The sequence below is a fragment of the Hippocampus bargibanti genome, linkage group LG19 (genome assembly GCF_051943395.1).
Source record: "Hippocampus bargibanti isolate YZ-2025 linkage group LG19, ASM5194339v1, whole genome shotgun sequence".
In the NCBI taxonomy this organism is placed as follows: Eukaryota; Metazoa; Chordata; class Actinopteri; order Syngnathiformes; family Syngnathidae; genus Hippocampus; species Hippocampus bargibanti.
In genome coordinates, this window is record NC_142752.1 from 12,772,209 (window position 1) to 12,798,630 (window position 26,422).

Genomic DNA, 26,422 nt, shown 5'->3' on the forward strand with positions numbered 1-26,422 from the left:
GTCAATTGACTCACATCTTTCCGAGCCGCCTTGATCTTACTCTCCAACCATCTTTTCCATGGTGGCCAATGAATCTCGTGGCTCTCATGGTTGCTCTTGTAGCCAAGCATCTCTAGGATCACTGATGCTGAAGCGTATATCAACTCATTGGTTTCCGTGATCATTCCGGTCGGGATCGTTCTCAGTGCTGCATTCACAGTTTCCATGAGACTTTCAGGTGGTACTTCACATAGCCGTTGTAATCGGTTTCTTAGTTGCCCAGTTTTCATTCTTGCCATGATCTTACCTCTCAGGTCAGTTGCTGCTTCGCTCAGCATTTCATTCATTGGGGCTGGCTTCCCAATCTCATCATTCATTGGGGCTTGCCTCCCAATCTCTGGTTGAACCTCTTCCTCTGATGTGGCAGCCTGGGGCCCTTCACCTCGGAATTTGTGTTGTACCTCATCAATCTCAAGTTGTGATAGCAATTGCCGTTTGTGGATATTGGAACACTGAGCTACTAGTTGTTTCGTGGTCAACCGTGACTGTGGGTTTCGAAGTAACCATTCAGCCCCCATTCTCCGCATGTAACCCCTCTGACTAGGGTTGCTTGAGCAGTAGCATTCCAACAGAGCCATGTTATCGCATCTTGTCCATCTCCGCTTCGTTCCAGTAGCCCATTTTTCATCAAGGTGCTCTGGTTCCCCAGCACCTGACGCAGACCTTGTTTGGCCGGGCGACGTCTGAGCCGGCATGTCATTCTATTTATTGTCTCTCATCATTGTATGAGGTAGGCATTAGCGTGAAGGGTCTTGCCCAAGGACCCACACTGGATGATGTTTTTGTGCTCATTTTTCTCTGCCCCAAGTGGGATATATATATATATACATATACAGTAAAGTCTCGTTATATCGATATCGGTTATATCGATAGTACCGCTTATTACGATACTATTTCTATGAACGCAAGGAGAAAATTACATACGCGCAGGGTCGGATATATCAATAGTCCCAGTTATATCGATATTTTTTCGGACTCTCGAGAATATCGATATAACGAGACTTTACTTTATATAGCAGTTTATTTGCGACACACTTTTGCGAATTGCCACAGAACTGTTGAAACATTGAAATAAACAATTTAAAAAGATCTGTTTGGTGCAAATTTTGAACATCAGCATGCTAATTCTCGTATTAGACAATGTAATAGGAAGACAATTGTTTTGAAGAGATGCTAGTTGGACCATAAGCGATGCAGCCTATCGAAGTGTTGCTTCAATTACTCTTGAAAAGCATTTTCCCCCTCTCACTGTATGTATGTATGATACCGTCCAGTGATTTCATGGTATCCTTTATTATTCTCATAATAATATGAGAGTGAATAAGAATCTAATAGCTATTCAAAACATACCAAGAAATGTTAAATCCAGGTTTTCAAAAAATATGTTTTCCCCATATCTATGATTAATAGAATCAGAATCAGAAAGCCTTTAAAAGTCCCACAATGGGGGAATTTGCAATAGATTAAGCACGACAGATTCTTATGATGATACTGACCGCCCTCTGGAGCTCAGGGACACTTACATTATGACGAACATCACTCGAAGTGTGGTCTGAAAAACAAAAAAAAAAAAAAAAAAAAAAAAAAATCAAATCATGAAATAATGTTTGGTTACAGCATAAATGGGTTACTCTCTTCAGATATTATGTGTCCCAAAATGCAGGTGGCTGAAGTCTAAGGATTTGACACTGTAACTGAAGTCGTAAGTTTTTTAAAACAGTGTCGATAAAGTTAAGTTTAACTTCATTTCATTTGTGGCAGACTAGTTCAGCGAACGTTGCATTCAGTCAAATTCGGTCCTTATACCTTGGTTGACATTTGTGGTTGAGTCTTCTCAGATCTCTCCATCTCATATCTCATCCAACGACTTTGATCCTGCAAAAACAAAAATTACATTTTGAGATGTTAATCATGTTGTTTCTTTTTATTTATTGATTGTCATTTGTGGCACTTTTGGAAATACTGTTGCATGTTTTTTTTCCATAAGCGCCAATATTGGTTAATGGCTTGATCTGCTCTATTCAATGCAAATAACTAAATGATCACTGTCCTTATTTCTGACAAGAATTCGAATAAATAGCCTTGAAACAATTTCAAATATGAGATTAACAATTGCTGCCACTTTTATTCCTGTCTCTGGCTGTTTGGATCAATCTGTATATTTTGAACACATGCAAGGATGCATCTGGGAAAAAAGGGGTTGTGTCTGAAAAGGGGGCCAAAGTCTAAAATGGATTGGGCCAGATTTAACTAGATTGCCCAAGTATACAAAATTGATTGGAATAAACCAAAATACTATTATTGGAGCATGCTATTTCTAAATTGCAAATAAACAAACATCATTTGTCTAAAATCTATATTTCTAATATACAGACAATTTTAATTCAAGTCAATTTATTCATATATAAAATAAACAAACTATTTCTATTTTCTTAACTTACTACACAATAAATGCTGTACTATTTTGATATGCTACGGTGCAGAGATGACAAAGAGAACAGACTTAGCATAATATTTCTCATTAGTGTCTACTTAAATTTATTTGCTTGGAAGATTTCCAATGTGCTGCAACAGCTCTGAAATAATGTCCCTAATCAGCTAAATTCGAATCGTTAACAGCAGTTTGCCGAAAAACGAATTGTCACGCCATTGCTTCTTAAAACAAATGAAAATATGTTTGTGTTTAATATCTTTAACGGTTTTACTCCTGTTCTCTCGCTCTATAATGCAACCATTTATGCCGATGTCGTTCGATGTAAATACTGCAATGTATCATGGGTAAATGATTATTCGATTATATTATCTCAGCAGTTTCCAGCGAATCACGCCGAAAGTTAAAACCTCTCAAGCAAAACGAACAGTTTTCAATTGCTGTTTAACTAAATTTGTTTCTTTAGCTATTTTAAAAGAACGATGTCATATGAGGCGCAGATCACGTAGTAATATGGGCCAATTGTAATAGACGCGCGCTGGTGCAGTGGAGTTACAAAGTTCCTCCAGCGGCTGTCAAAATGCATAAATGGGGCGGCCCAAATGCATCGCTGCACGTGTTTTTGCGTTTACAATAGAATTGGGGCTGCAGTATTAGCTGTATGTATCAATTTAATTCGATTTTATAAAAATCATCGAGTAATGCTGGATGCACTGGCCCATGAACCATGGTGAAGGTGGTGACAACAGTCTCGAAAATACGATTTATGAGACCAATCTATGTCATCGTAGTTTCATCATTATCTGAACGAAATATGCTGGATGCTCTCGATGCTAGTGTGGCACATTGTTGGCATAAGGCCGTGAAATCGAATGCTACATGCAACGCACCAATTGTAGGCCTCCTGTTACTTATACGTATTCTCCACATATATATATGTTGCTCATTCCTCTACTGCTACAATGTCTTACTTGCTTAAGGTTGTCCATTGTGTCCGATGATGACAGTCCAGTCTCTACTTCCTGTGGGACCAGTTCATGTGACTGTATATCCCAATCCGTGATCCACACTGCTTGCGACAGGCAGAGCAGGTGAAGGCATTGACTGGGGTTGTGGGTATGGCACTGGCATGATGTCTCCTTTGACGTTTCCTGGTCCATCGGTCACCTCGGTCTTCCTCAAGTTTCTGTATGCCTTGTTGGAGGAGCTGCCGCCTGATGGAGCGTTAAGCTGCAATGTCCTCCAGCTGGGTCGGTCGGGTTCAGGCCGCATTTTTTCATGGTAGTCTTCACCTGGTCTTTATAGGGTTTTTTGGAGCCTCCTGCCAGGCAACGGCCAAGATGGAGCTGGCCATAAAGCACCTTACGTGGGAAACGCTCTTCTGGCATCCTGATCACATGGCCTAGCCAGCAAAATTGGTGCTGGGTGACTGTAGCTTCCATACTGGTGCAGTTGGTTTTGCAGAGTATTTCAGTGGGGGGGACTGTATCTCCAGCATAGCCCAATGATGCATTGTAGGCACTTGATGTGGAAGGCCTCAAGCATCCTGAGGTGGCGACTGTAAAGGGTCCATGCTTTGCAGCTGTAGAGGAGGGTTGACACAACAACAGCCCGATAAACTGCAGTCTTCGTGTGGAGTTTGAGATCTTTGTTTTGAAAGACTCTCCTCCTAAGTCTGCCAAAAGATGCTGATGCCTATTTGATCCGGTTTTGTATCTCTCTGTCGATGCTGCAGTCGTCACAGAGAAACCTGACCAGGTTTTTTAAAAAGTCCAATATTGCTAGTGGCTTATTGGAGATGGTGAATGTTGGTGGATGAACTGGAGGAAAAGATGCCCAATGACAGATTACCTCAGTCTTTTCCACATTGACAGAGAGGCCCAGTCTACCAGAGGCATCTTCAGCAGCTGAGAAATTAGCTTGTAGTGTTTCTGGTGTGTGGGCCACAACTGCACAGTCATCTGCAAATTGGAGTTCGATGACTTGCTCTGATCTTACTTTCGTGACTGCCTGGAGCTTCCTGATGTTGAATAGATTTCCATCAAGCGGGAAATCTATGGTAACCAATGTTCCCTCTAATTTTTCATGTGTCTGAGCAGACACGCAAGCTCCCCGAGCACACTGAGGACCACGGTGAGCAACATCAGATGTGTACTAATGATGTGTCGTTCGCGAGCGAGCCGGTTCTTAGAGCCGGATCTCTAAAGTGAACAAAGAGAGCCGGTTCCTAAGTGAGGAGCCATTTGGCAGCCAAAAGGGCCGGATCTTTTTAGTGAGCCGAGCCAAAAGAACCGTCTCTCTACACAACAGTTTCACGCCAGTATCACGGCGCATATGGGCAGGGCACATTCGCACCGTTCTGCTCCGATTGGCTGCGTCACAAACGTAAATTGTTCGGCATTATTGGCTGGACCTGTCACTCGTTGAGTTACATTGCAAAATGTGCGCTGCATAGATGTTCTTGTGCGCTGAATATGTGCAAGCTGTGCGCGATTGTGCATGCGCGCAGTTTAGAGGGAACATTGATGGTAACCCCACTGTTATTCTCGATCCTCTCATGGAGCAACAGTGTCACAGACAGGAGGAAGATGTTGAACAGGACTGGTGCGAGGACACATCCCTGGCGTACACCAGTCTGCCACATTAGGGTTGCATACACTCACACAGATTTTTGGTCTGGAATGCCCCCGTGGGGACACTTTAGGAAATGTCATGAAAAGTCTTTAAAACATGGTTTGAAGTCTCTCAGAGTAATTTGCCCGTGGGGACCTCATTTTGAAGTCTCTCAGAGCAATTTGGCCGTGGGGACCTCATTTAAGGTCCCCACGGGTACATGAATCCCCACCGGGGCGTGCAAACGAGAACGAACACACACACACACACACACACACACACACACACACACACACACACACACACACACACACACACACACACACACACACACACACACACACACACACACACACACACACACACACACACACACATACACACACACACACACACACACACACACACACACATACATACATACATACATACATACATACATACATACATACATACAGTAAAGTCTCATTATATCGATATCGTGTATATTGATAATACTGCTTATTACGACACTATTTTCAATTCCCGTGCACATTTCTAGTCTTTTTATGTATAATTACTTACATTTAGTATGATTCGTGGTTTTTACGATAATCCGGTAACTACGGTGCTCTTTTTCATCTCCCGCCGGCCATTTTTCTATGTTTATATCGGCCTCGCCATTGGTCGACTTGGTCACGTGACTTGGTCACGTGAGTTTGTTACATGACCAGCTCCCGTGTAGCAGAGCCATTCCCATTTTCAGACGCTAGCTCGTGTGTAGCAGACGAGATTGGAGTGTTTGTGTTAAAAGGTAAAAATGGGAAGCAGAAGAAGATTGATGACTTTTTTTAAATTGCATACATAATACAGTAAGATGTAAGTTTTGCAGTTTCCCTGTTGTGTTATGTACATGCCCACTGTACTGTATATGAATGCAATCGTTTTTTGCAACTATGTTTCTTGTTTTGTCTGCTGAAGCGTGATTTTGAAAATTACCATACATTCCATACTGTGTATTAAAGGACAACCGATGTCACTTTTTATTCAAATGTAAAACACCAATAAAAATGACTTCACGCCAAGACGTCTTGCATTGCTTGTGAATCCAAACAATGGCTTCAGATTCGGATAATATGCTTTCTTGTTACACATCCAGTTATGAATATGATTCAAATACACTGTAGAGGAAAGCACTGAAGAGGAAAGCATACATGTTTGCAATCGATGAAAGAATTATATGTGCCATTTTGAGGCAACATTCGGGGAACATCTCTCACCCCAAAAAAAAAAGAGGCACAAAATGGCGAGCTCATGGCCAGCTCCGTTTCTTATATGGCGCTTGGATGCCCTCTTTTGGCGGCTTTTGTTAATGCAGTTCGGTGCAGGACGGATATATCGACAGTACGGTTATATCAACATTTTTTCTAACTCCCGAGAATATTGATATAACGAGACTTTACTGTACATACATACATACATACATACATACATACATACATACATACATACATACATTAAAATCTTAGCGAAAGTACATAGATGGTTTGAAAGGGGGGTAAAACAAGCGATTCTTATAAAACAATAAAATCCTTCATTAAACTGGTCTGGTGGGGTGAGGTTCAATTTGGATCGTTCATACAATGGCCTGCTTAGGCAAAACAGGTTAGGCAACATTCGTAATGCTGATGAGGTGATACCGGTGGGAGTGGGGCAAATAGGCCAGTCGTTAGTCAGGAATGTAGGAACAATCAGTGGGGCCACAGGGAGTGGTCCCATGCTCCTCCCAACCTGAGAGTAGGGACCTATCATAGCTGTGTCCGCCATGCCTGGACATTAGGGATATATAAATAGGGCCGATACGACCAGTCAGACTTTAGTTCGCTGACGAAGCCTCTTGGATAGGAGGCGAAACGTCCGAAACCTTCAAATTTGTACAGATGACGACTGAAGAAACCTCATCGATACATACCTACTTACCTACCTACCTACCTACATACATACTGTTAGGTTAAAATATTACAGGCTAATATCACCATTTTAGTTATCGTTAAAATTGTAAATATTATGAACTGAATTAAATATTTACCTTATTGTGCAAGATGTGAAAAAATGACTGATAAACAATAGAAATAATGCATATTTTTCTCAGTTGAAACATTTTCCAGAATTTACTTTGTTTATTTCATGACGTTGTCTCACTGTCACCCAAACCATACATTGTAAGTTGCTCAGGACTGATGTGTAGGTAAAATGGATTTAAAAAAAAACATGACAAAAAAAAAACGTAATAAATGTGCATGAACAAAATGCATATATTTTAAAGACTTGCCAAGTGTTTAAAATTGTCATTACCGATTTGTACTTGACAGCTATAACCGTGATTGAGTAAAAAATATTTTAGGGGTATGAATTGATAGAATAAAAAATGACGTTTGAGTACAATTCATACAATCTCCATTACTTTGCCTTTTTGCTCATTTTCACAAATCGTCACATGAAACAAGTTAAGCACTTAAAAATGCAGGCATGTTCTAAGGCAACACGTGAACTAAAGAACGGTACATATGGGGCCCTAGAAGCCTTTTAGTTCAGAATTCCCTTACCCAATAAAACCTCAAAACTAACATTGACTATAAAATAGAAAAAGACGAAACAAAAACAAAATGAAAACAAGTTAGATCAAATGTAAAAATGTTTTAAATGTGGAATCCACAGCTTTGCTTATTTGCTAGGAAAGGGTATCGGGTGCTGTTTTTCCCCCTTTTTAATGGATCCCTGTGGACATGCAGAGATTTGTTCCTTTCCAAGGGAACGCAAACGTATCCCTGAACCAAATACTAAAGAGATATTAAACATGCTTTCTACCAGGACATCGCTGAATGGAAAAGGGAGGTTGACTATAAATACTTCAAAGAATAGATGCCGATTATCCAACTACACAGTCCATGAATTCCGCACGAGATAATTTACTGAGCGTGTTGCTTGTTCTGTAGCCACAAAGGCACACAAGTCTTCTTGTGCCGGTCCTAAGCCCGGATAAATACAGAGGGTTGTGTTAGGAAGGGCATCCAACGTAAAAGCTTGGCCAAAACAAACATGCGGCTCAAACCTCTAAAGATGGAGGACACTGATTTGCTGTGGCGACCCCTTGTAAGGAAAAGCCGAAAGGAAAAGAAGATAATGTGGCTGTAGAACAGACTTGCTTTTTTTTAACCCTTCTCACATTCAAGGACATTTTCGATATCGGCTGCTAAAAGGGAACCAGAGAATGCTTAAAGGACAACCGACACCATGTTTTTGTTTCCTAACCTAACATCAGAAAAACGTTTTATAGCATCTAAAATCCCCAAAACACGCAGGCTGATATTTTTAGTCAAATGCAAAACACCAATAAAAATGAGTTAGTGACCCAAAACTACAACAAAATGACTCCGGAAATGGTGAGTTTCAGAAGGTCCCACCCCCTTGTTCGTGACGTCACTCCAGGACGTCTTTGCCTTGCTCTAGAATCAAAACAATGGCTTTAGATTCGGAGAAGATGCTTTCTTGTTACTCATCCAGTTATTAATATGATTCAAATAGTTCTGAAGAGAAAAGCATAAATGTTTGCAATTGATTAAAGAAGTCCTTTTGTATCAATTCGAGCCGTCAGGACTCCAATGTAGAGTCCCAGAAAATGCACAAGATGGCGCCCAAACTCAGTTGGAAGTGAGATGATTTGTCTGCTGGGAATTTGTGTCAACTAGTATCAAATACAGTGGAACCTCGGTTTTCGAACGTCTCACAGTTCGAACAAAATATTCGAGAAATTCTTGCTTCGTAGTTCGAAAACCATTCGGTGTTCGAACGCCAATACGACGCGTGAGTGCGTACGCGAGGGTGGGGTGCTGAGTGGCGTACGGGTGTATCGCTCTCTCTGTGACCAACTTTTGTCGCTTGCGGACGTGCTGCGTTTTGCTCTCGCGTTTAATTTTGGTGTACAAAAAGTTTTAGCCCCTAATCATGCCCCCAAAGAAAGTAAGTGCTGCTCCAAGTGAAAAAAGAAAAGTAGTGCGTACAACTATTGCATTTAAGAAAGAAATCATCGCAAAATATGAAGGAGGTGTGTGAGTGTCTGATCTGGCTAGGGAATACAGCACAGCGAAATCTACGATCAGTACGATATTAAAGAATAAGGAGGCTATGAAATCTAGTGATGTGGCCGTGGGAGTGAGAGCAAGTGTCATTGGATAGATATTTTAAGAGAAAAGAACATCCTGTAGCCGAGTCATCCGTAGCTGTCACGTTCCGAGCGAGAGTGACGGCAGCTGACTCGTCGGAACGTAGAGGAATGTTTGGGATCCCAATGCAAGCGGCAGAGACGTACGAACCAAGCAGGATGTTTATTCACAAATAAAAGGAAACACAGTGAGTAAGAAGGCAGGGGGTAAGCGGGATGCGACCCGCTTACGACGCCAAAAAGCAAATGGCACACAAGGGTGCAAAATTACGCAATCCCGGAAGATGACATAAATTTACGGGACGCAGGGAAAATACCTCGGACCGGATACACTCGCGCATAGAAGGAAGAGTCCAGGTACGGTGGCGAGGTGAGTCAATCATCCGGCATTGCCGAGGTGATCGCGAACCATATGAATGCCCCGTATCCGTGATTAGAGAATTGACAGCAGGTGGAGGGCGGCCGGGAGAGGCAGCCCCGCCCCCCCGCTGTCAACTCGCACGTGACAGGAGCAAAGAGATTTGAACGTGTGAGCACCCCTCAGACAGAAATCCCTTAAGTTTTTATGGAAGGGGACTCCTTCCAAACAATAAATTTCCTTCCTCCGTCCACCCGCGCCTTCTGCTGACCACCACAAAGGTAAAAAATCCTATTCATAATTCTTTTTTTTCCGAATGTACAATCAGCCTGGGTTACATTTATGTTTATGTTATTTGTGTCTTTGCCATTTTGCGTAACATTTTCTGAGATATACATTGATTTTTATGTGTTGGTCAGCATTTTAATGTGCAATTTCATGCATAAAATAATGTATAAAATACTGTGCTAAAAAGGTAAACATTCAGGGTGTTGGAACGGATTAAAACGATGTATATTATTTGTAATGGGAAAAATGGATTCGTGTTCGAACAAATCGGTTTTCGAACAGGGTTGTGGAACGGATTATGGTCGAGAACCGAGGTACCACTTTAGTAGTCTTGGTGCAACACACAACGATTCACCATCGCGTTATTTATGTTTTCCTTCTAATTTCGCCATCAACACGGATCAACACGAAGTTTTCAGACCAAACAAAGTACCCAAAATGCATTGTGTCGCTTTCACGGTCAGGAGCGTTCCAGACGTGACGTCACGTCAGGCATTGTCATCAACTCGAAAACAAGACTTCCTGAATATTCAGTGAGAGTCTTAAAACGTAAAATATAGCTATATGCCGTGGAATCTTTGTAAAATATGGTCAGTAGAAGTCATTTGAAGTGATTTTAGAAATTATGGACACAACTTGTCCGAAGGCGTCGGTTGTCCTTTAAGGAATGGGGTGGGGGGGATCAACTGGTTCGTCAAGAGGCCCTGAGAGCATCCTGGATAATACACATCCCACCCTCACCGACCCACTGTCACACTCTGCATTTATAGAAAGCAAAACTCCATACCGAAGCCTCGTTGGGAGGCTCTGGGATGCAGTGATTGTTTGGTCTGCAGTCACAGATTACACTGTGAGTATGTGCAAATATATTTACAGAAGACTCCTTTCTGCTGGACAGAGGCAGACACCAACGTGTGACATGCAGGGTATAACAGTACTGGACTCGTGTGTATGTGTGAGTATGTGTGTGTATGTTGTGTTTTGGCGCACACGCATTTGAGTTTGTGCCGAAGACCAGGTGTCCAAATCACAAAGTTCCCTGCCTCTTCTGTTGCTGGACCCGAATCAGTTCCAGCTGTTTTTTGCACTTCTGGTAGTATGTGGACAAACTCTTGTTCTCTTCCAGTAGTTTTTTATGTTCCTGCACCAGACGGGACGTGTTCTGCTGGTCCTTCTCATCTTGGTCCAGTTCAGCAAAGAGTTCCTTTCTTTAAAAAAAAAATGACAACGGAGGAAATTTAAGGAGCAGACCAGTATAGTAATTGGTTAAACAATAATTAGGTTGACAGTGGTCCCTTCACAATACAGTGATACCTCGGCTTACGAACGCTTTGGCTCACGAACGTTTCGTTTTACGAACATTAAATTCGCGAGAATATAATATTGGCATACAAACTAATTTTTGGCGGACTAACCCAACCACACAGCACCACGGTGGCTGGCGGACTAGTTTTCCACACGCCCTTTCAGTGCATAAGTGCTTTGCTGTCGAGTGGAGTACTTTTGATATTATGAGACCAAAAAAGACCCCACCACAGGCTACTGTTAAGCCAAAAAGGACAAAAGAAAATTACGGTAGAACAGAAGAAGGAGACCATCGAAAAACGCGAACGTGGTGTGCGTTTGTGTGACTTAGCATCCCAGTACCAGTACCCTGAGTCGCCCATTGCTACGTGTTTCTGTGTTGTCCAAGCAACGGTCTTAGGCAATAGAAGAGGTTGAAAAACCTCTGTTGATTTGGATTAACGAAAAGCAGCTAGCAGGGGACAGTGTGTGAGGGTATTATAGCCGCGAAAGCGCGGCAACTTCACTCGGATATCATCAAGAGGCAACTACATAAACGACCATCACAAAGGTAAATAAAATGACTTTATTATACAGTACAATGTATTTCTTACAATACAATAGCACATTTATTATACATAAAATAAGGTATTTTTGTGTAGTTTTAAGGCTTATTTGGTAGAAAATTGTGTTTTATGAGGACCTGGTAACGGATTATTCTCATATTCAATGGTTTCTTATTGGAAATAAATATTTGGCAGACGAACCTTTTGCCTTACACAAAAAAAAAGTTTGTAAGCTGAGGTATCACTGGATGTCTTAATATAGTTATTGGGGATTCACTCAGTTTGCGACCATTTGTGACCAGAATGTTTCGCATTTTCTCTTGTTAATTTCCTTACATCTAATTCACACCGACCAAGAAATGTATTTTTTCTATTTTTGTTACATCAGGGGAGAGTTGTTTTAAATTGAAATTGTCTTAGAACCTGAAGCAATTAACATGAGGGTTGAGGAGGCAAGGCACAACTCCGCTGTCAGATTTTGGAATGTAGTCTGTATTTTGAACCAATCAGCAGTTTGTGCTTGAACTGCTTTCATCTGGACTGACCGATGTACTGACACATCATATTTCAAGTTCGGGCGCCGAAAGAGCACATGTTTTGTCATTATCACTTTCGCTTCCGTGTCATGTGTTTCGATGTATCAGAGTAATCGCTAGAGACAGAACGAGAGTAATGCTAGAGAGAGAGAGAACGAGTCTAAAGTCTACGTCAAAGTTTATCTACTTTCGGTTAATAAGGTCAACGATGACGCTTCGTACTGATGTCACAAATCAAGACGGCGCCGCGAGAGTGGCTGCCTTTCCAGCAGCTCCTGTATTTTGTTTTTCTACTTTCATTCCTTTCATAACTTTGCTGCTGTGAAATGTAAATTTCTCCACTGCGAGACTAATCAAGCCAAATCCAATCCAATCCAAATGTTTATTGTGGAAGACTTGGAACACTGTGAAAACTATAAAGGACATTTAAAAACGACAATTAATATTACAATAAGTTCGACAAGACATACAGTAAATAAGCAAATTAATAACGTGCCATGTGCACCTTATTAACCGAAAGTAGATAAACTGACGTAGACTTTAGACTGTCGTTCTTTCTCTCTCTCTAGCATTACTCTCGTTCTGTCTCGAGCGATTACTCTGGTACATCGAAACACATGACACGGAAGCGGAAGTGATAATGACGAAAGATTATAAAGTATTGAAGACGATTTTAAGAAAAACACATATATAAAGGATCACATAGAAACATTAAACACTTTTAGAGAACAACAATACTAAATTAATTATATTTTGGTTGTCGTGGCAACCAATGACAATATACCCGCCAGTTACACTCTGACTGAAGGGAAGTAGTGCGCACTGAGTATATGTTCAAAGGGGCCCGATAGGTCAGTGATAGAAGGTTTTTATACACATCCGTAAACATCCTATGTTATCTCACGTCTAGTTTCGTCGATATGGATGTATGTAGTTTATTAGATAACTTTGTGTATCTGTAGGGTGTACTGTAACATTCATTTTCAGTCTGATACTCTCCCAACACCCTCCTCGTTGCTGATAGGCCTTCTTCCTGTCCTGGCCGCACGGACCAGTTTAACGGAGTTTTACAGGTGGGTGACGCCAGCATGCAGCTATTTTGAATGAATGTATTGTAGATTTTTTTCGGCCAAAGGAATTCTAATCACTGTTGATCTGCGCATCGGTGGGTTTGTAGTGCAGATGAAATTGGTCAAGCGGACCGTTTTTATCCGAGACCAGACGTGGAGTTTCTACGTGTGACTCGTTAAGGCCTTTACGGATTAGGACGTCTGTTGCTGCATGCCGGGCAAACCACGGAAGAGTTATAAGACCGGGAATTATGTGTGAGGGCCAGCGAGAGATTGATTTCTTGATCTTAATCTGTATGACTGTGTTATTTTTTTGCTTAATTGCAGCTGCAATAGATCATGGATTTTCCATGATAATTGGATTGGATATGCCTTTATTAGTCTCACAGTGGAGAAATTTACATAATAATATAATAATGCATTGAATCATTTGATTCATGCTAAGTGGTGAGCCAAAGAGGTTTTTTTTGTGTGGAGAAGAATTCTTCAACAAAGGGGGGTCGGGGGTTGGAGCCATTTGAGCCGTTTGTGTGTGTGCATGCACATGTGTGCGTGCATTGGGTGAGTGTGTATGTGAGCGCGTTGCGTGAGCGGAGACGTTGGGAGGTTGTTCTTTGTCTTTGAGCTGACACAGTGGGGGTGCCCTGGGGGTGAGGTTCGCTGAGACAAAGGAACAGGAGCGGACTATTTATAGAATTTGTGGGTGAACGATAAAATGGGTGCAATTTTTTCTAAAACCCCAACCCATCGGGATACCCAATTTATGCCTCAGAAATTCCCAGGGAGTGAGATTTATTGTGATGAATGGATGGAACATGGCAAGTTTTCTGGTGCTTTGCAAGTTCAGCCTTTGAAAGATATGCTTCGATTGAAACTCCAGGAGCCATCTGCGGTTGGGAGCTCTCTACGGAAGATTCATGCAGGAATTTTGGCGTGTGAAACATGGCTTGAACAAGCGCGGAAAAGAGAAAATGAGCTTGAAGTAAAACGGGTGAAAAAAGAGGAGAGATATGATTGCTGCGATGTCTTCAAAGGTGAGCTCTGACAATGAAACTGTTGCACGTCGTTAGAGAAAATACCGCATGGCGGCAGAAAAGACACAATTTTTACAGGAAAGAGAGCGGGACTGGCGGAGGGGCTACGGACTGGCCTGGAGAGCGGGCAGCCCAGCCCTCCTCCTCCTCGCCCGCCTTCTCTGCCCTGAGGGGAGGGAGACCAACTCCTCCACCCGGGGGGAGCAAGCAGCCCCCCCTGTGGTGACTCCAGCTGTGCTTTGTACAATCCAGCAACATGGAGCGCTCATGACCCCCTCTGGGGAAACACAGTCATTGCAACTTGAGTCAGCAAATCAATTCACTGAGTAACATTGACAGCGTTGGTTCAAGATTCACAGCCGCATTCTAGGATCGGCTAATTGATTTGTTCGCCGAATGGGTAAATAAACGGAAAGAAAAGGAATAAGGCGGTTGCGTTAACATTCACAAACGTATTGTGCAAAAAACATTGTTCCTGCCTGCATGGAATCTGCCGCACAGTTCTCTTTTCTCCTTTCACAGGACGAGAGGATGTGTGCTGGGGAAGGAGCCATGTCATTGCAGGTAGACGCGTGGGAGCTGTCCAGATGACTATCCCGTCACATTGAAACACCTGCCCGACCAGGCCACATCCTGCGGCAAGGAGGATTTTGTCTGCGCTCGACATAACACTATTTTTCCCATAGCTCTTTGATGAATACCGTCCAGTTGAAAAAAAACTAAGTAAATTAAGTAGGCAGGCAAATTAGACTGATTGATGAACATCCATATCAAACTGGAAAGGCGTGTAATACACAACTGGTAAGTGACAAGGTGAGTAATAAATAAATAAATAAATAAATAAATAAATAAATAGATGACTGAATGAACAGATAAATAAGCCAACAAATAAATGAATTAACAGAGGCCAAACTTGAGTGAATTTGAAGGCACAAAAGTAAAGTATTTTTGTTAGATTGAATAAAGTGTTTTAACTAAAAGAATTGAATACCTTGAAGTCAGGATTCCAATATTTTGTCTGCGATCAGGACAAATAATTTTGTGATCCGACTTCAGGCGAATACAAAATGGAAATTGTATAAGACGACAGAGTGAAAGAGTGAACTTATAAAAGTTATATGATTATTGACGTTTAGATTGAGCTAAAAGTTGTTTTGTATAGGGCTTGATTAAGCCATTTGAAAGAAGCCAGAGTTATCTATGATGCGTCTTATCAGGGTTTTTATCAGCAAAAAATACTTCAAAGAGGGGTTTAACACACAGAGGCAATTCTGGGGCCCCCACCACATTCCACTGTGTTGAACTCTCGTAAATGAGAGTTCAATTGGAAAAAGTGAATAAAATGGTCAGGAAAATTAGACTAAATGACAGGAACATTTATTTCGACTTGGATAGAATTGGCAATTCAGAATCGGAAAGCCTTTGGCAGTCCCACAATGGAGAAATTGACATGGTAAATGTTGCTAAATTCGCTGGTGATTAATTACTTAAGAGATTCACCAGTTAATATTGTGGGACTTTCCAAAGAAAAGTTTAGATTTATTAAAATCATGATCGTGACATGATCATTACGCTTGTTTTGACCTGACAATTGTCATCCCCCTGAAGTCAAAGAGCAGATGATTTGATTCATATATACGATATACATATTGAATTTAATGACAATAACAAATTGAATTTGATCGGAATCACCTTTATTAGTTTCCAAGCGGATAAATTGATTTGAAGAGTACAAGGTTGATTTGCAAAAAATGAACTTTTTTTCATTATGCGTTTTATGCAGATGATGCGAGCTGCAACAATTCGCAAACAGATCCAGGATGGTGGTTGAGAAATTATTCAATTTGCAGGACGACTTTAAAACGTTTTTAAGAAGACAAAGTAAGGCCAATGATAAAAGTTTCAAGAATTACCCAAGTCACAGCGTTTGTCAATTGATGAACAAATTGTACTCTATGAAGGTAGATTTACACTCAAGCAGTATCTACCAAATAAACCAATGAACTGGGGGTTCAAGTTGTTTGTGCTGGCAGGTTATGATGGCTACATGTATGCATTCCATATACAGGAACGATAGATCCAGTCAGTGACTCCAAGGTTCCCCATCTTTAAGTGACCTCAAATGTTGTGCTCCATTTGGCTCAAAACATCCAACCAGGAAACAATCATCGATTGCATTGTGATAATTGGTTTACATCTATCCCCTTACTCCAACATTTGGCAACAAGAAAAATCTGGTGTTGAGGCACAGTGAGGCTCAATCGATTGTTCAGCTGAACCACAGCTAAAAGACATTGAGGTTCTTTTCCCGCCGATGATACAGTATTCGGTTTGCTCATAGCTCATGTTCCATATGTTGCAAAGAACTGCAACAGGTGCAAGCATGGCACATGCTCGGTGAAAACTAATATTTACAGCAAAAAAATGCAATGTAAATCTTTGTTTGAATCATCACAAGAACTGCTTTGCATTATTCCATGGTTATTAGCTAGTTTTCTTTATCTGTAAAGGAACTATGTATTTTTATGTAAACATTTTATGTCAATTTTATGTAAATTATGTATGTATTTTATGTAAATATTTTACGTATTTTATTATTTTAAGAAAAAGATGTCATATGGGTAAAAGTCTCGTCTTTGAAGTTGCACTTGACATATGTTCCAAAAAAGGCACCCTCTCAACATAGGCCTTTCATGACGATTGTGCCAAATTAGGCACACATTTTCTTAGGCTCAAATTTTCTACATTATTGAAAAATAATAAAAAAGGAAGCTACTAGTATGTTATTATATCCATCAGTGACCATAAAAACTGAACAGATTTTTTTTCTAATTAGAACATAATTCAGGCAGTAAAGGGTTAAGGTAATTGACTGCAGTGCACATTAGGGGAATTTCTCGCTGTTCAGGTGTGGAATTGACAGATAAGTTGAGTGGGAACCGGTGTCAGTAAGGGATTCAGGCGGAATCAGATATTATATCGTATAGGATTTCCACGCTAACCAGCTTCTTTCAGACGGGGAAGAACTCCTGGGCTGGGTTTGTGTTGGCGCAGATCGATGTCCTATGCAGAAGCGAGACTGACGGTAAACGGTGCCCTGCTAATGAATGACAAAAGGCGGGCGTGATGACCATTTACACAGATTGCTATAATGAAAAGGTTTCTTCAGTCGTCATCTGTACTTCTTTAAAGGTGTCGGACGTTTCGCTTCTTATCCAAGAAACTTTGTCAGCAAACTAGTCTTACTGGTAGTATAGGCCCTATATATATTTCTACTGTCCAGACATGGCGGTGCCGGACTCTGCTGTGATAGGTCCCTGCTCTCAGAATGGGGGGAGCAGAGGTCTTTTCCCTGCGTTGTGTCAGGAAGGGCATCCGACGTAAAAGCTTGGCCAAAACAAACATGCGGATCAAACCTCTAAAGGTGGAGGACATTGATGTGCTGTGGCGACCCCTTGAAGGGAAAAGCCGAAAGTTCGAGGCTTAAATACTCTTTTGGAACCAGATAACCAAGTTATGACCAAGAGCGGGTTGTGATTACCATTATGCATTACAATGTACAGTACGGGTCAAAATTTGGGTTTTATAGATGAGGATAGATGTTTATATGTGCAACCGTTAAACACTAATGCCACCGTTTTGCCCGTATCTTCGCATCTTTGGTGGTTATGCGGTTGGAAAGCATATTCTTTTATTCCCCCGCGAGCCTACCGTTTGTGTGCACCTGTTACTGTAACCGACAATACTTTCAATGTCACCAGTCGTCCAGTGCACCATCATGTGAAGAAAAGAGTATTGTTTAAGCCCCATGATTCCATCTGGGGAACTAATGTTCCAGAACAACTCAAACACCATAGCACGGGGAGTAAGGTAATGTTAGCTCTTTTTCCGCAAATTGGAGTGGTAAAAAACATGCTACGAATTCAAACAATTAATTACAGATTTTAAGTGTTCGTAAATGCCAGTTTAAAAATGGATGAAATGCAAAACACAGAAATTTCAGCAATTAGGCAAATGGTGCTGCAAAATAGAATGGCTTTGGATCTTTTGACAGCCCCACAAGGGGGCGTCTGTGCTATGGTGGGTGACACTTGTACGTATATACCCGAAGAAGCAAATTCTACAAACATGACTAATGCTTTGTCTGTTATCAGGAATCTCAGAGATGCTATGGCCAGAGATCGACGGCCTGATCACCCGTGGAGCTTTGCCATGCTTTTCGGGGGCCCTTGGAATATGACTTTGCTTAGACTGTTTATGCTTGTCGCGATCGTGCTTTTACTTATTTTCTTAGTCATTGGTTGTATTATTCCTTGATTGTGCACGATGGTGATCTCTATGATCACCAATTGCCAGGTTAATTACACAAAGATTTTGTACCAAGAAATGCGTGAAGGGGACCCTGTGTTGTAATTTGGAATTGTACACCATGGTCAGAGTGTGGTTGCTCCCGCCAAACGGAGGGCCGAGAAGGAATTTTCCTTGTCATTATTTTAATTGGATTGGATTTGCCTTTATTACTCTCGCAATGGAGAAATTATATTTTACAGCAGCAAAGTTGCGACAGAGGTTTTTCGCCTTCTCCCTGGTATAGAATCGTTCCATGTGCCGTTAGTTATGACGTTCATGCATGAAAACCCTTTTGGAGATGTATGTACTGATGTTTAAATGTGCAACAGGGGGAATGATAGAATGTTTTTATACACATCCATAAACATACCATGTTATTTCATGTCTAGTTTAGTCTATATGGATGTATGTCGTTTATTAGATAACTTTGTGTATCTGTAGGGTGTACTGTAACATTCATTTTCAGTCTAATACTCTCCCAACACCCTCCTCGTTGCTAATAGGCCCGGTCGAGATGATGTCATCACTGCTGTACGATAAAACCAGTTGAAAGGGGTGGCCCTTTCCTCTTTTGGCTTTCCCACCTCAACCAGACATGTCCTTCTATTGTTTACAAGAATAAAGTACTCTTTTTTGTTGACCACATTGGTCCCCGCTGAAGTTTCATCATAAAACTGCGTAGAGCCAGAACCAGAAAGAGATACATCATTTTTTCCAACAGTCAGCTCAGTCCGTCCTTTCATTGTGAGTACAAACAGTAAAACACTCCATGCGCGCTGGTTTACTTGGACCGTTTGGAACCCCACAACGTTGCTCACTGTGTACAGTTAAAAACTCAATGCATACCATAGAAGCTGGACAGTCAAGGGCTAAAATTGTCAGCGGAGCATGTGCGTTGCCTCCAACACCAAAAGGGGATGATGAAACTTCAGCGAGTAAGTATTTGGGATGTATTGATATCTAATTTCATCTTTTCCACAGCATTGCGTGACTTACTTCCTTTGGATTAGCAGGGCGATCTCTGTTTGCACTTTCAGATACTCTTGCGCCATTTTGCAATGCTGCTCAAAAACGGCCATGGACTCTTTGGAGTTTGGGAAAGGTGGGAGTGGCTGGAATACAATGCATTGGTGTGGTTACCACTTTACATTGCAAATATGTATTTTGTCAGAAAGTGATTGCAATAGCAACAAACAAGTTAATTTTAAAGGACAACCGGCACCATTTTTTTGTTTCCTAACTGACATCAGAAAAACATTTTATAGCATCTAAAATCTGCAAAACACGCAGGCTGATATTTTTCGTCAAATGCAAAACACCAATAAAAATGAGTTGTGTCCCAAAACGACTCCAAAATGACCCCGGAGATGCCGAGTTTCAGAAGGTCCCGCCCCCTTGTTCGTGACATCACGGAATGACGTCTAGCCTTGCTCTAGAATCAAAACAATGGCTTCAGATTCGGAGAAGATGCTTTCTTGTTACTCATCCAGTTATGAATATGATTCAAATAGTTCTGAAGAAGAATACATAAATGTTTGCAATCGATTAAAGAAGCCCTCCCGTATCAATTCGAGCCGTCAGGACTCCAATGTAGAGTCCCAGAAAATGCACAAGGCACCCAACCTCCGTTGGAAATGGGCTGATTTGTCTGCTGGGAATTTGTGTCAACTAATATTAAATACTAGTGTTGGTGCAACACACGATTCACCATCGCCTTATTTATGTGTTTTCCTTCTAATTTTGCCATCAACACGAAGTTTTCAGACCAAACAAAGTACCCAAAATGCATTGTGTGTCGCTTTCTCGGTCAGGGGCGTTCCAGACGTGACGTCACGTCAGGCATCGTCATCAACTCGAAAACAAGACTTCCTGAATATTCAGCGCAAGTCTTAAAACTTAAAATATAGCTATATGCCGTGGAATCTTTGTAAAACACGCTCAGTAGAAGTCATTTTAAGCCATTTTACAAATTATGGACACAACTTGTCCGGGGCGTCGGTTGTCCTTTAAAAATGATTCACATACCTGGAGTTGGTGGTCAAGGGTGAGGTAAGCCATTGGAATTGAATTGTCTGAGCCATTGGTGTCTATGAAACAAAGAGGTCATGACTAAACTGGTCGGGAATCTGTCGGAATCTCTCAAGGAACATGCTTGCTGTTACCACCATCTGCTCTATAACTGACTACGACGTCATATTAAGTTTGCTCATCAAATGTTTTTCTTTTTTTAACTCGAACAGCAGCAAAAAGTACCTGTGGGGTCATCAGGGGAAAAGTAACCTCCGCTGTTTGCTTTTTCGGGCAGCATCATCCTTAAACTGGGACTAGAAGATCGGCTACTATTCCGACTTCCCTGCAAGAGGACATAAAGTAAGGTAAGTCTCCACTGAATAACTTTGCAAAGGGAATGGAAATCTCGTTCGTGGACAATAATACTTTTTCGTTTACTTTCCGTGTGCTTGTGTGTGTGTGAGATAGTATGAAAAAAACACCATGTTTAGTGGTCTCATTAATTGTCTAAACAAAGCGAGCTTGCATGAGAGTGTGTGTGTGGCTTTTTGTCTATCACGGGTGGTCCTGGTCCCATTAACCGCGAAAATGAGGGATAACTGTACTATTATTCAGTCCCCAAGTGTTGATATTAGTAATACCTGTTAAATTGTGCGATTTTGGCGTAATTTGTAGAAGTGAGCACTGATTTTTGAATGCGTACGGTGTATATTAAAAATCTTTGTTTTCCATCCATGATTTTTTTTCTCGTTTTGATTTTGTCACCGTTGCAGCAACAAGAAAATGCACAGAAATGGTCTGTAGCCGTCTGATCGCGACAATCTCGTGGGGCAATTAGCGCCTGCTTCTTTCGGACCACAATACAGTGATACCTTAGCTTAAAAACTTCATTGGTTCCCAGACAGAGTGTGTCAGGCAAAAAGTGTGTATCCCAAAAATTAATTTCCTATTGGAAACCATTAAAATGAGAATAATCCGTTCCCAGGTCCCCATAAAACATAATTTTATACTTTCTAATTTTCTAAGTCTCTTACTTTGCGATATGGTATTATAATTAAAGAAATAAACTGTACATTATAACAAAGTCATTTTATTTACCTTTGTGATGGTCGTTGATACTTGGAATGTATCACTTTTTGCATAGTGTCTCAAGGAGCTTTGGGTTGTACATCTTGGAAGTTGTGATATTGCGACAGCAACAGATGCAAGCAGACACACTAGAAACATCATTAATAGCTGGTTCCCTTGCTTGTTTTTTTATTTCAAATTGAACTGATGGCTAGTGCGGGTTATTTATGGAGCCTAATTGATGGGAATTTTAACCTTGCAGTCTACACTCTGCCTTTGAACTATCAAAGTTGAAACAAGTCCAAACATCACTGTTTTCTATCCATTTTGTCACTCTCTGTCGTCTGCTTGTCTCTTTAATGTTTAAGCAACCTCCCCTCACTGCTGCGTTCTTGACCAATCACGTGGCTTTAACCGAAGACTGGGGGCGGAGAATAGAGGGCAAAAAAAATGTCTGCAGCCATTTGCTTTTTTGGAGAATGGCTTCACTCTGTCTTTCAAACCCCCCCCCCCCCCCCCCTCAGTGCTGCGTTCTTGACCAATCACGTGGCTTTAACCGACGACTGGGGGCGGGGAAAGAGGACCAAAACAAGCCGGCTGCCACTTTCTTTGTGGAGAATGGGCTCGTTCGCGAACGACACATCACTCATTGTGGCAGCTCTGTGTGTCTCTGTGTTTGTATACCAAAGTAAAATTTTCATAAATTTAATGTTCGTAAACCGAAAAGTTCATAATCCAAGGGGTTTGTAAACCGAGGCATCACTGTACTCATTTTGCGTGCAGTGTGGATTGGACATTAAAGTTCCTGCATCAGGTTTCTATTATCTCAGAAAACACTTTGAAACAAAAGTTCGTAAAGAAACAGTGTAGAGAATGGTTGCTGATCACTTCTCAGAATTAATAAAACAAATGTTTCCCGACTCGAAGATTGCATCGGTAAGTTAACTTTATCAATTGACCTTTTTAATTTCGTTTACCAAATTATTGTTAATTATACACTGTAGTTTTACTCAACCTTGCGTACCTGTGAACTGTGATTCTGTCTTGTTTACACTAAGCTACATTTTCATATACAGTATAGCTACAGATATGCTTTTTATCTCAAGTAACATTTCGACATTTGTATAAATAAGACTATTTCTGTAAAATTACTGTACTTCCAACATTTACTGTCAATAAAGCAAATAGATTTGTTGTGATATCGTATGATCGCACAATAATGCCTGAGAAATTATTTTTGCTAGGTAGAGCTACATATAATTACAACAAAAGTCATTCTTAAATTTTAGAATTCATGATGCAGCTGAGCAGCGGAAGACATTGTTCTTTGATTGAACCAGGCTAAATTGTAATAAATTCACATTATGTAAAACATGTTATTTTAGGTTCATTTTACAGACACCATATAAAACGTAAGATTATAATCATCATTATGTCAGGGCAAACACTATTATTTGTAAGCTTGCCAACCGCCTCGGGTTGACAGGTATATTATTTTTTACAAATAATTGACTAATCTAAAGTGTTGAAAGCCGCTTGTTCTCTTTTTTTATGTTTTTATGTGTTTGTTTATGTATTGTCTCCACTGCGAGACTAATAAAGGCAAATCCAATCCAATCCAATGATGCAATATTAATGGTTGAGGTATAAAGATTTGATGGCAGCAATATTTGTAATAAGAATACATTTCATTTATAAGTGCCTTTCAAAACTCATGGAAACTTACGATCGTTTTCTTTTTCTAGTCTCATTTCTATAAATCAGGGTTTTCTCTAGTTTGTAACGTTTCCAGGTATTGGCACCGTTTAGAAAATGTGGATTTCAATCACAAATGCCAGAAAAACTGCATGGAATGTAAAGAAAAGTCCACAAAACAAACTTCATCTGAATTTCAGTCTTTGCAAATACAGTGATACCTCGGCTTACGAAAGCTTTAGCTAACGGACTTTTCACCTTAGGAACGTTAAATTCCCAAGAATGTAATCTTGACATATGAACAATTTTTCGGGAAACACACGGAGCGCCACAATGAGTGATGTGTTATTTGCAAAGTGATAAGGCTCCACAAATAACCTGCAGCGGCACATAATAACAGTCCACTCATCTGTACAATTTGAAGAGAAAAGACAAGCAAGGGAACCAGCTATTAACCCTTTACTGAATTATTTTCTACTTAGAAAAAAAAAATATGTTCAGTTTTTATGGTCACTGATGGATATAACATACGAGTAGCTTCATTTTTTATTATTTTCCAATAATATAGAAAATTTGATAATGTGCCTACTTTGGTACAATCGTCACGAAAGACCTCAATTGAGTGGGTGCCTTTTTTGGAACATATCTCAAATGCAACTTCAAAGACTAGACTTTTATCAATATGACAGCTTTTTATTAAAATAAAAAATACATAAAATACATACAAAATTTACATAAAATATGTACATAAAATGTTTACATAAAAATACATAGTTCCTCTACAGATACAGAAAACTAGATATAACCCATGGAATAATGCAAAGCAGTTCTTGTGATGATTCAAACAAAGATTTACATTGCATTTTTTGCAGTAAATACTGTATTAGTTTTCACCGAGCATGTGCCATGCTTGCACCTGTTGCGGTTCTTTGCAACATAAGGAACATGAGCTATGTTGTCGAACCGAAGACTGTATTATCGGAGGGAAAAGAACCTCAATGTCTTTTAGCTGCGGTTCAGCTGACCAATCGATCGAGCGTCACTGTGCCTCAACACCAGATTTTTCTTGTTGCCAAATGTTGGAGTAAGGGGATAGATGTAAACCAATTATCAAAATACAATCGATGATTCTTTCATGGTTGGATGTTTTGAGCCAAATGGAGCACAACATTTGAGCTTACTTTCAGATCGGGAACCTTGGAGTCACTGACTGGATCTATCATTCCTGTATATGGAATGCAGTCATACATGTAGCCATTATAACCTGCCAGCACAAACAACTTGAACCCCCATTTCTTTGGTTTATTTGGTAGTCACTGCTTGAGTGTAAATCTACCTTCACAGAGTACAAATGTTTCATCAATTAACAAACACTGATTTGTGTAATTCTTGAACCTTCTGTCTCAGGTGATTCTTACTTTGTGCAAGGGATCATAATTTGGGCTTCCCCGAGTTCCTTGTTTTGTGTTGTCTGCTATATGCAAGTTCGTTTTTATAATTTCGAAGCGATCCCTCGACTTACATTCTGAAGCATAATCAGTTAGTGCTGATAGCTTTCAAGCCCAATGCATCCGAGTGTATGGTAATTTTGAGATTGAGAAATAAAATATCAATCCCAGCCACTTCTCAAACTCTTCTTTGGCGAGACACAGGGGCTTATTGATGTCATTTTGCATCGCATAGAGCAGTGTTTTTCAACCAGTGTGCGGCGGCACACCACTGTGCTTTGAGACAAGCGAATTAGTGACGCAGGGATAGTGCGGCAAGTGCAGATTGTGGCTAGCGGGACGACGGTGAAAGCGATGGAGAGGTTTTTGAAGAGGAAAAATGCTGACTCAGAAGTGGACCCTGGACAAAAGTTTCGGGCAATACAACGAAAGCTCTGACTCATTTGGATTTACTTTTACCGGAGATGCAGCGGCACAGACTCCATTGTGCTTGGTCTGTGGTGAAAAGCTCTGCAACAGCGCTATGGTCCCAAGTAAGCTTAAACGCCATCTCCAAACGAAACACCCCTCAGTCCAAAATAAAAATGTGGAATACTTTGTTCGCCTGCGTGAACAAACGGGGAAACAGGTAATTTTCATGAAATGAAAATCTGCTTACAAGTTCAGATAAAATAAATGGTTTTCGTTCAAAGGTGCACCTCTGGCAGCAACATGTGGAAAGGGGCAATCTTTAAATGTTCCCACTCACCAATAAATGGCAAGATGGCGAGAGTGGCTGCCTTTCCAGCAGCTCATGTATTTTTTTTTTCTACTTTCATTCCTTTCATCACTCTGCTGCTGTGAAATGTAAATTTCTCCACTGTGAGACTAATAAAGGCAAATCCAATCCAATCCAATCCAAGATGTCAATACTACTGCACTGTGTGAGGTAATAGTGAAACACATTTTATTTCTCTTCAGCCTCCACGGAGCACCTTGGCTGGGTTAGGCACCCATTCAGCTCAGCATCAGCTGTTGGAATAAACATGTCTTTACAGGAGCAGGAGGAACTAACTGAACTGAGACAAGATCGTGGCCTCAAGCTAACCTTTGCTGATCTACCTTTGGACAGTTTTTGGTTGGCAGCTGCCAATGAGTTCTCCATGCTGGCTAACAAAGCTATTTTGACATTGCTCCCATTTTCCACAACATATCTGTGTGAGGTGAGCTTTTCAAGCCTGACTGCAGTAAAAACAAAAGACAGAGAAAGACAGAGAAAGACTGAGAGCTGTGGAGGAAGAGCTTCGTGTGTGTCTTTCATCCATCACCAACGGAAGAAATTTGCCTTGGCTTGAAAAAGGTTGAAAAACACTGGCATAGAGGTTCGACTGTTCAACAATAATATCCATTTTTTTTTTCATCGAAAATCCTTTGAAAGTATTTGAATGGTGA

At 40.8% G+C, this 26,422-nt stretch overlaps 1 protein-coding gene and 1 long non-coding RNA gene across 4 annotated transcripts in view; both read right to left on the minus strand.

Annotated features, from left to right (window-relative positions):
• Positions 1-1,569: 1,569 nt before the first annotated feature.
• Positions 1,570-4,753, minus strand: LOC148884063 (uncharacterized). The gene is made up of 3 exons (XR_016118498.1): positions 3,442-4,753; positions 1,846-1,914; positions 1,570-1,591 (listed from the first exon to the last, which is right to left on the minus strand). It is a non-coding gene; the product is annotated as an uncharacterized LOC148884063 (long non-coding RNA).
• Positions 4,754-7,222: 2,469 nt separating this feature from the next.
• map3k7 (mitogen-activated protein kinase kinase kinase 7) overlaps positions 7,223-26,422 on the minus strand; it is a 54,162-nt gene continuing 34,962 nt past the window's right edge. For all 3 annotated transcript variants that reach the window (XM_089021501.1, XM_089021502.1, XM_089021500.1), the window contains 4 exons: positions 21,024-21,123; positions 20,796-20,857; positions 19,767-19,882; positions 7,223-11,138 (listed from right to left, as the gene is read on the minus strand). In XM_089021501.1, the coding sequence (XP_088877627.1) occupies positions 10,958-11,138; positions 19,767-19,882; positions 20,796-20,857; positions 21,024-21,123 (459 nt within the window). In that variant the 3' untranslated portion in view covers positions 7,223-10,957. The remainder of the gene's footprint in view (positions 11,139-19,766; positions 19,883-20,795; positions 20,858-21,023; positions 21,124-26,422) is intronic.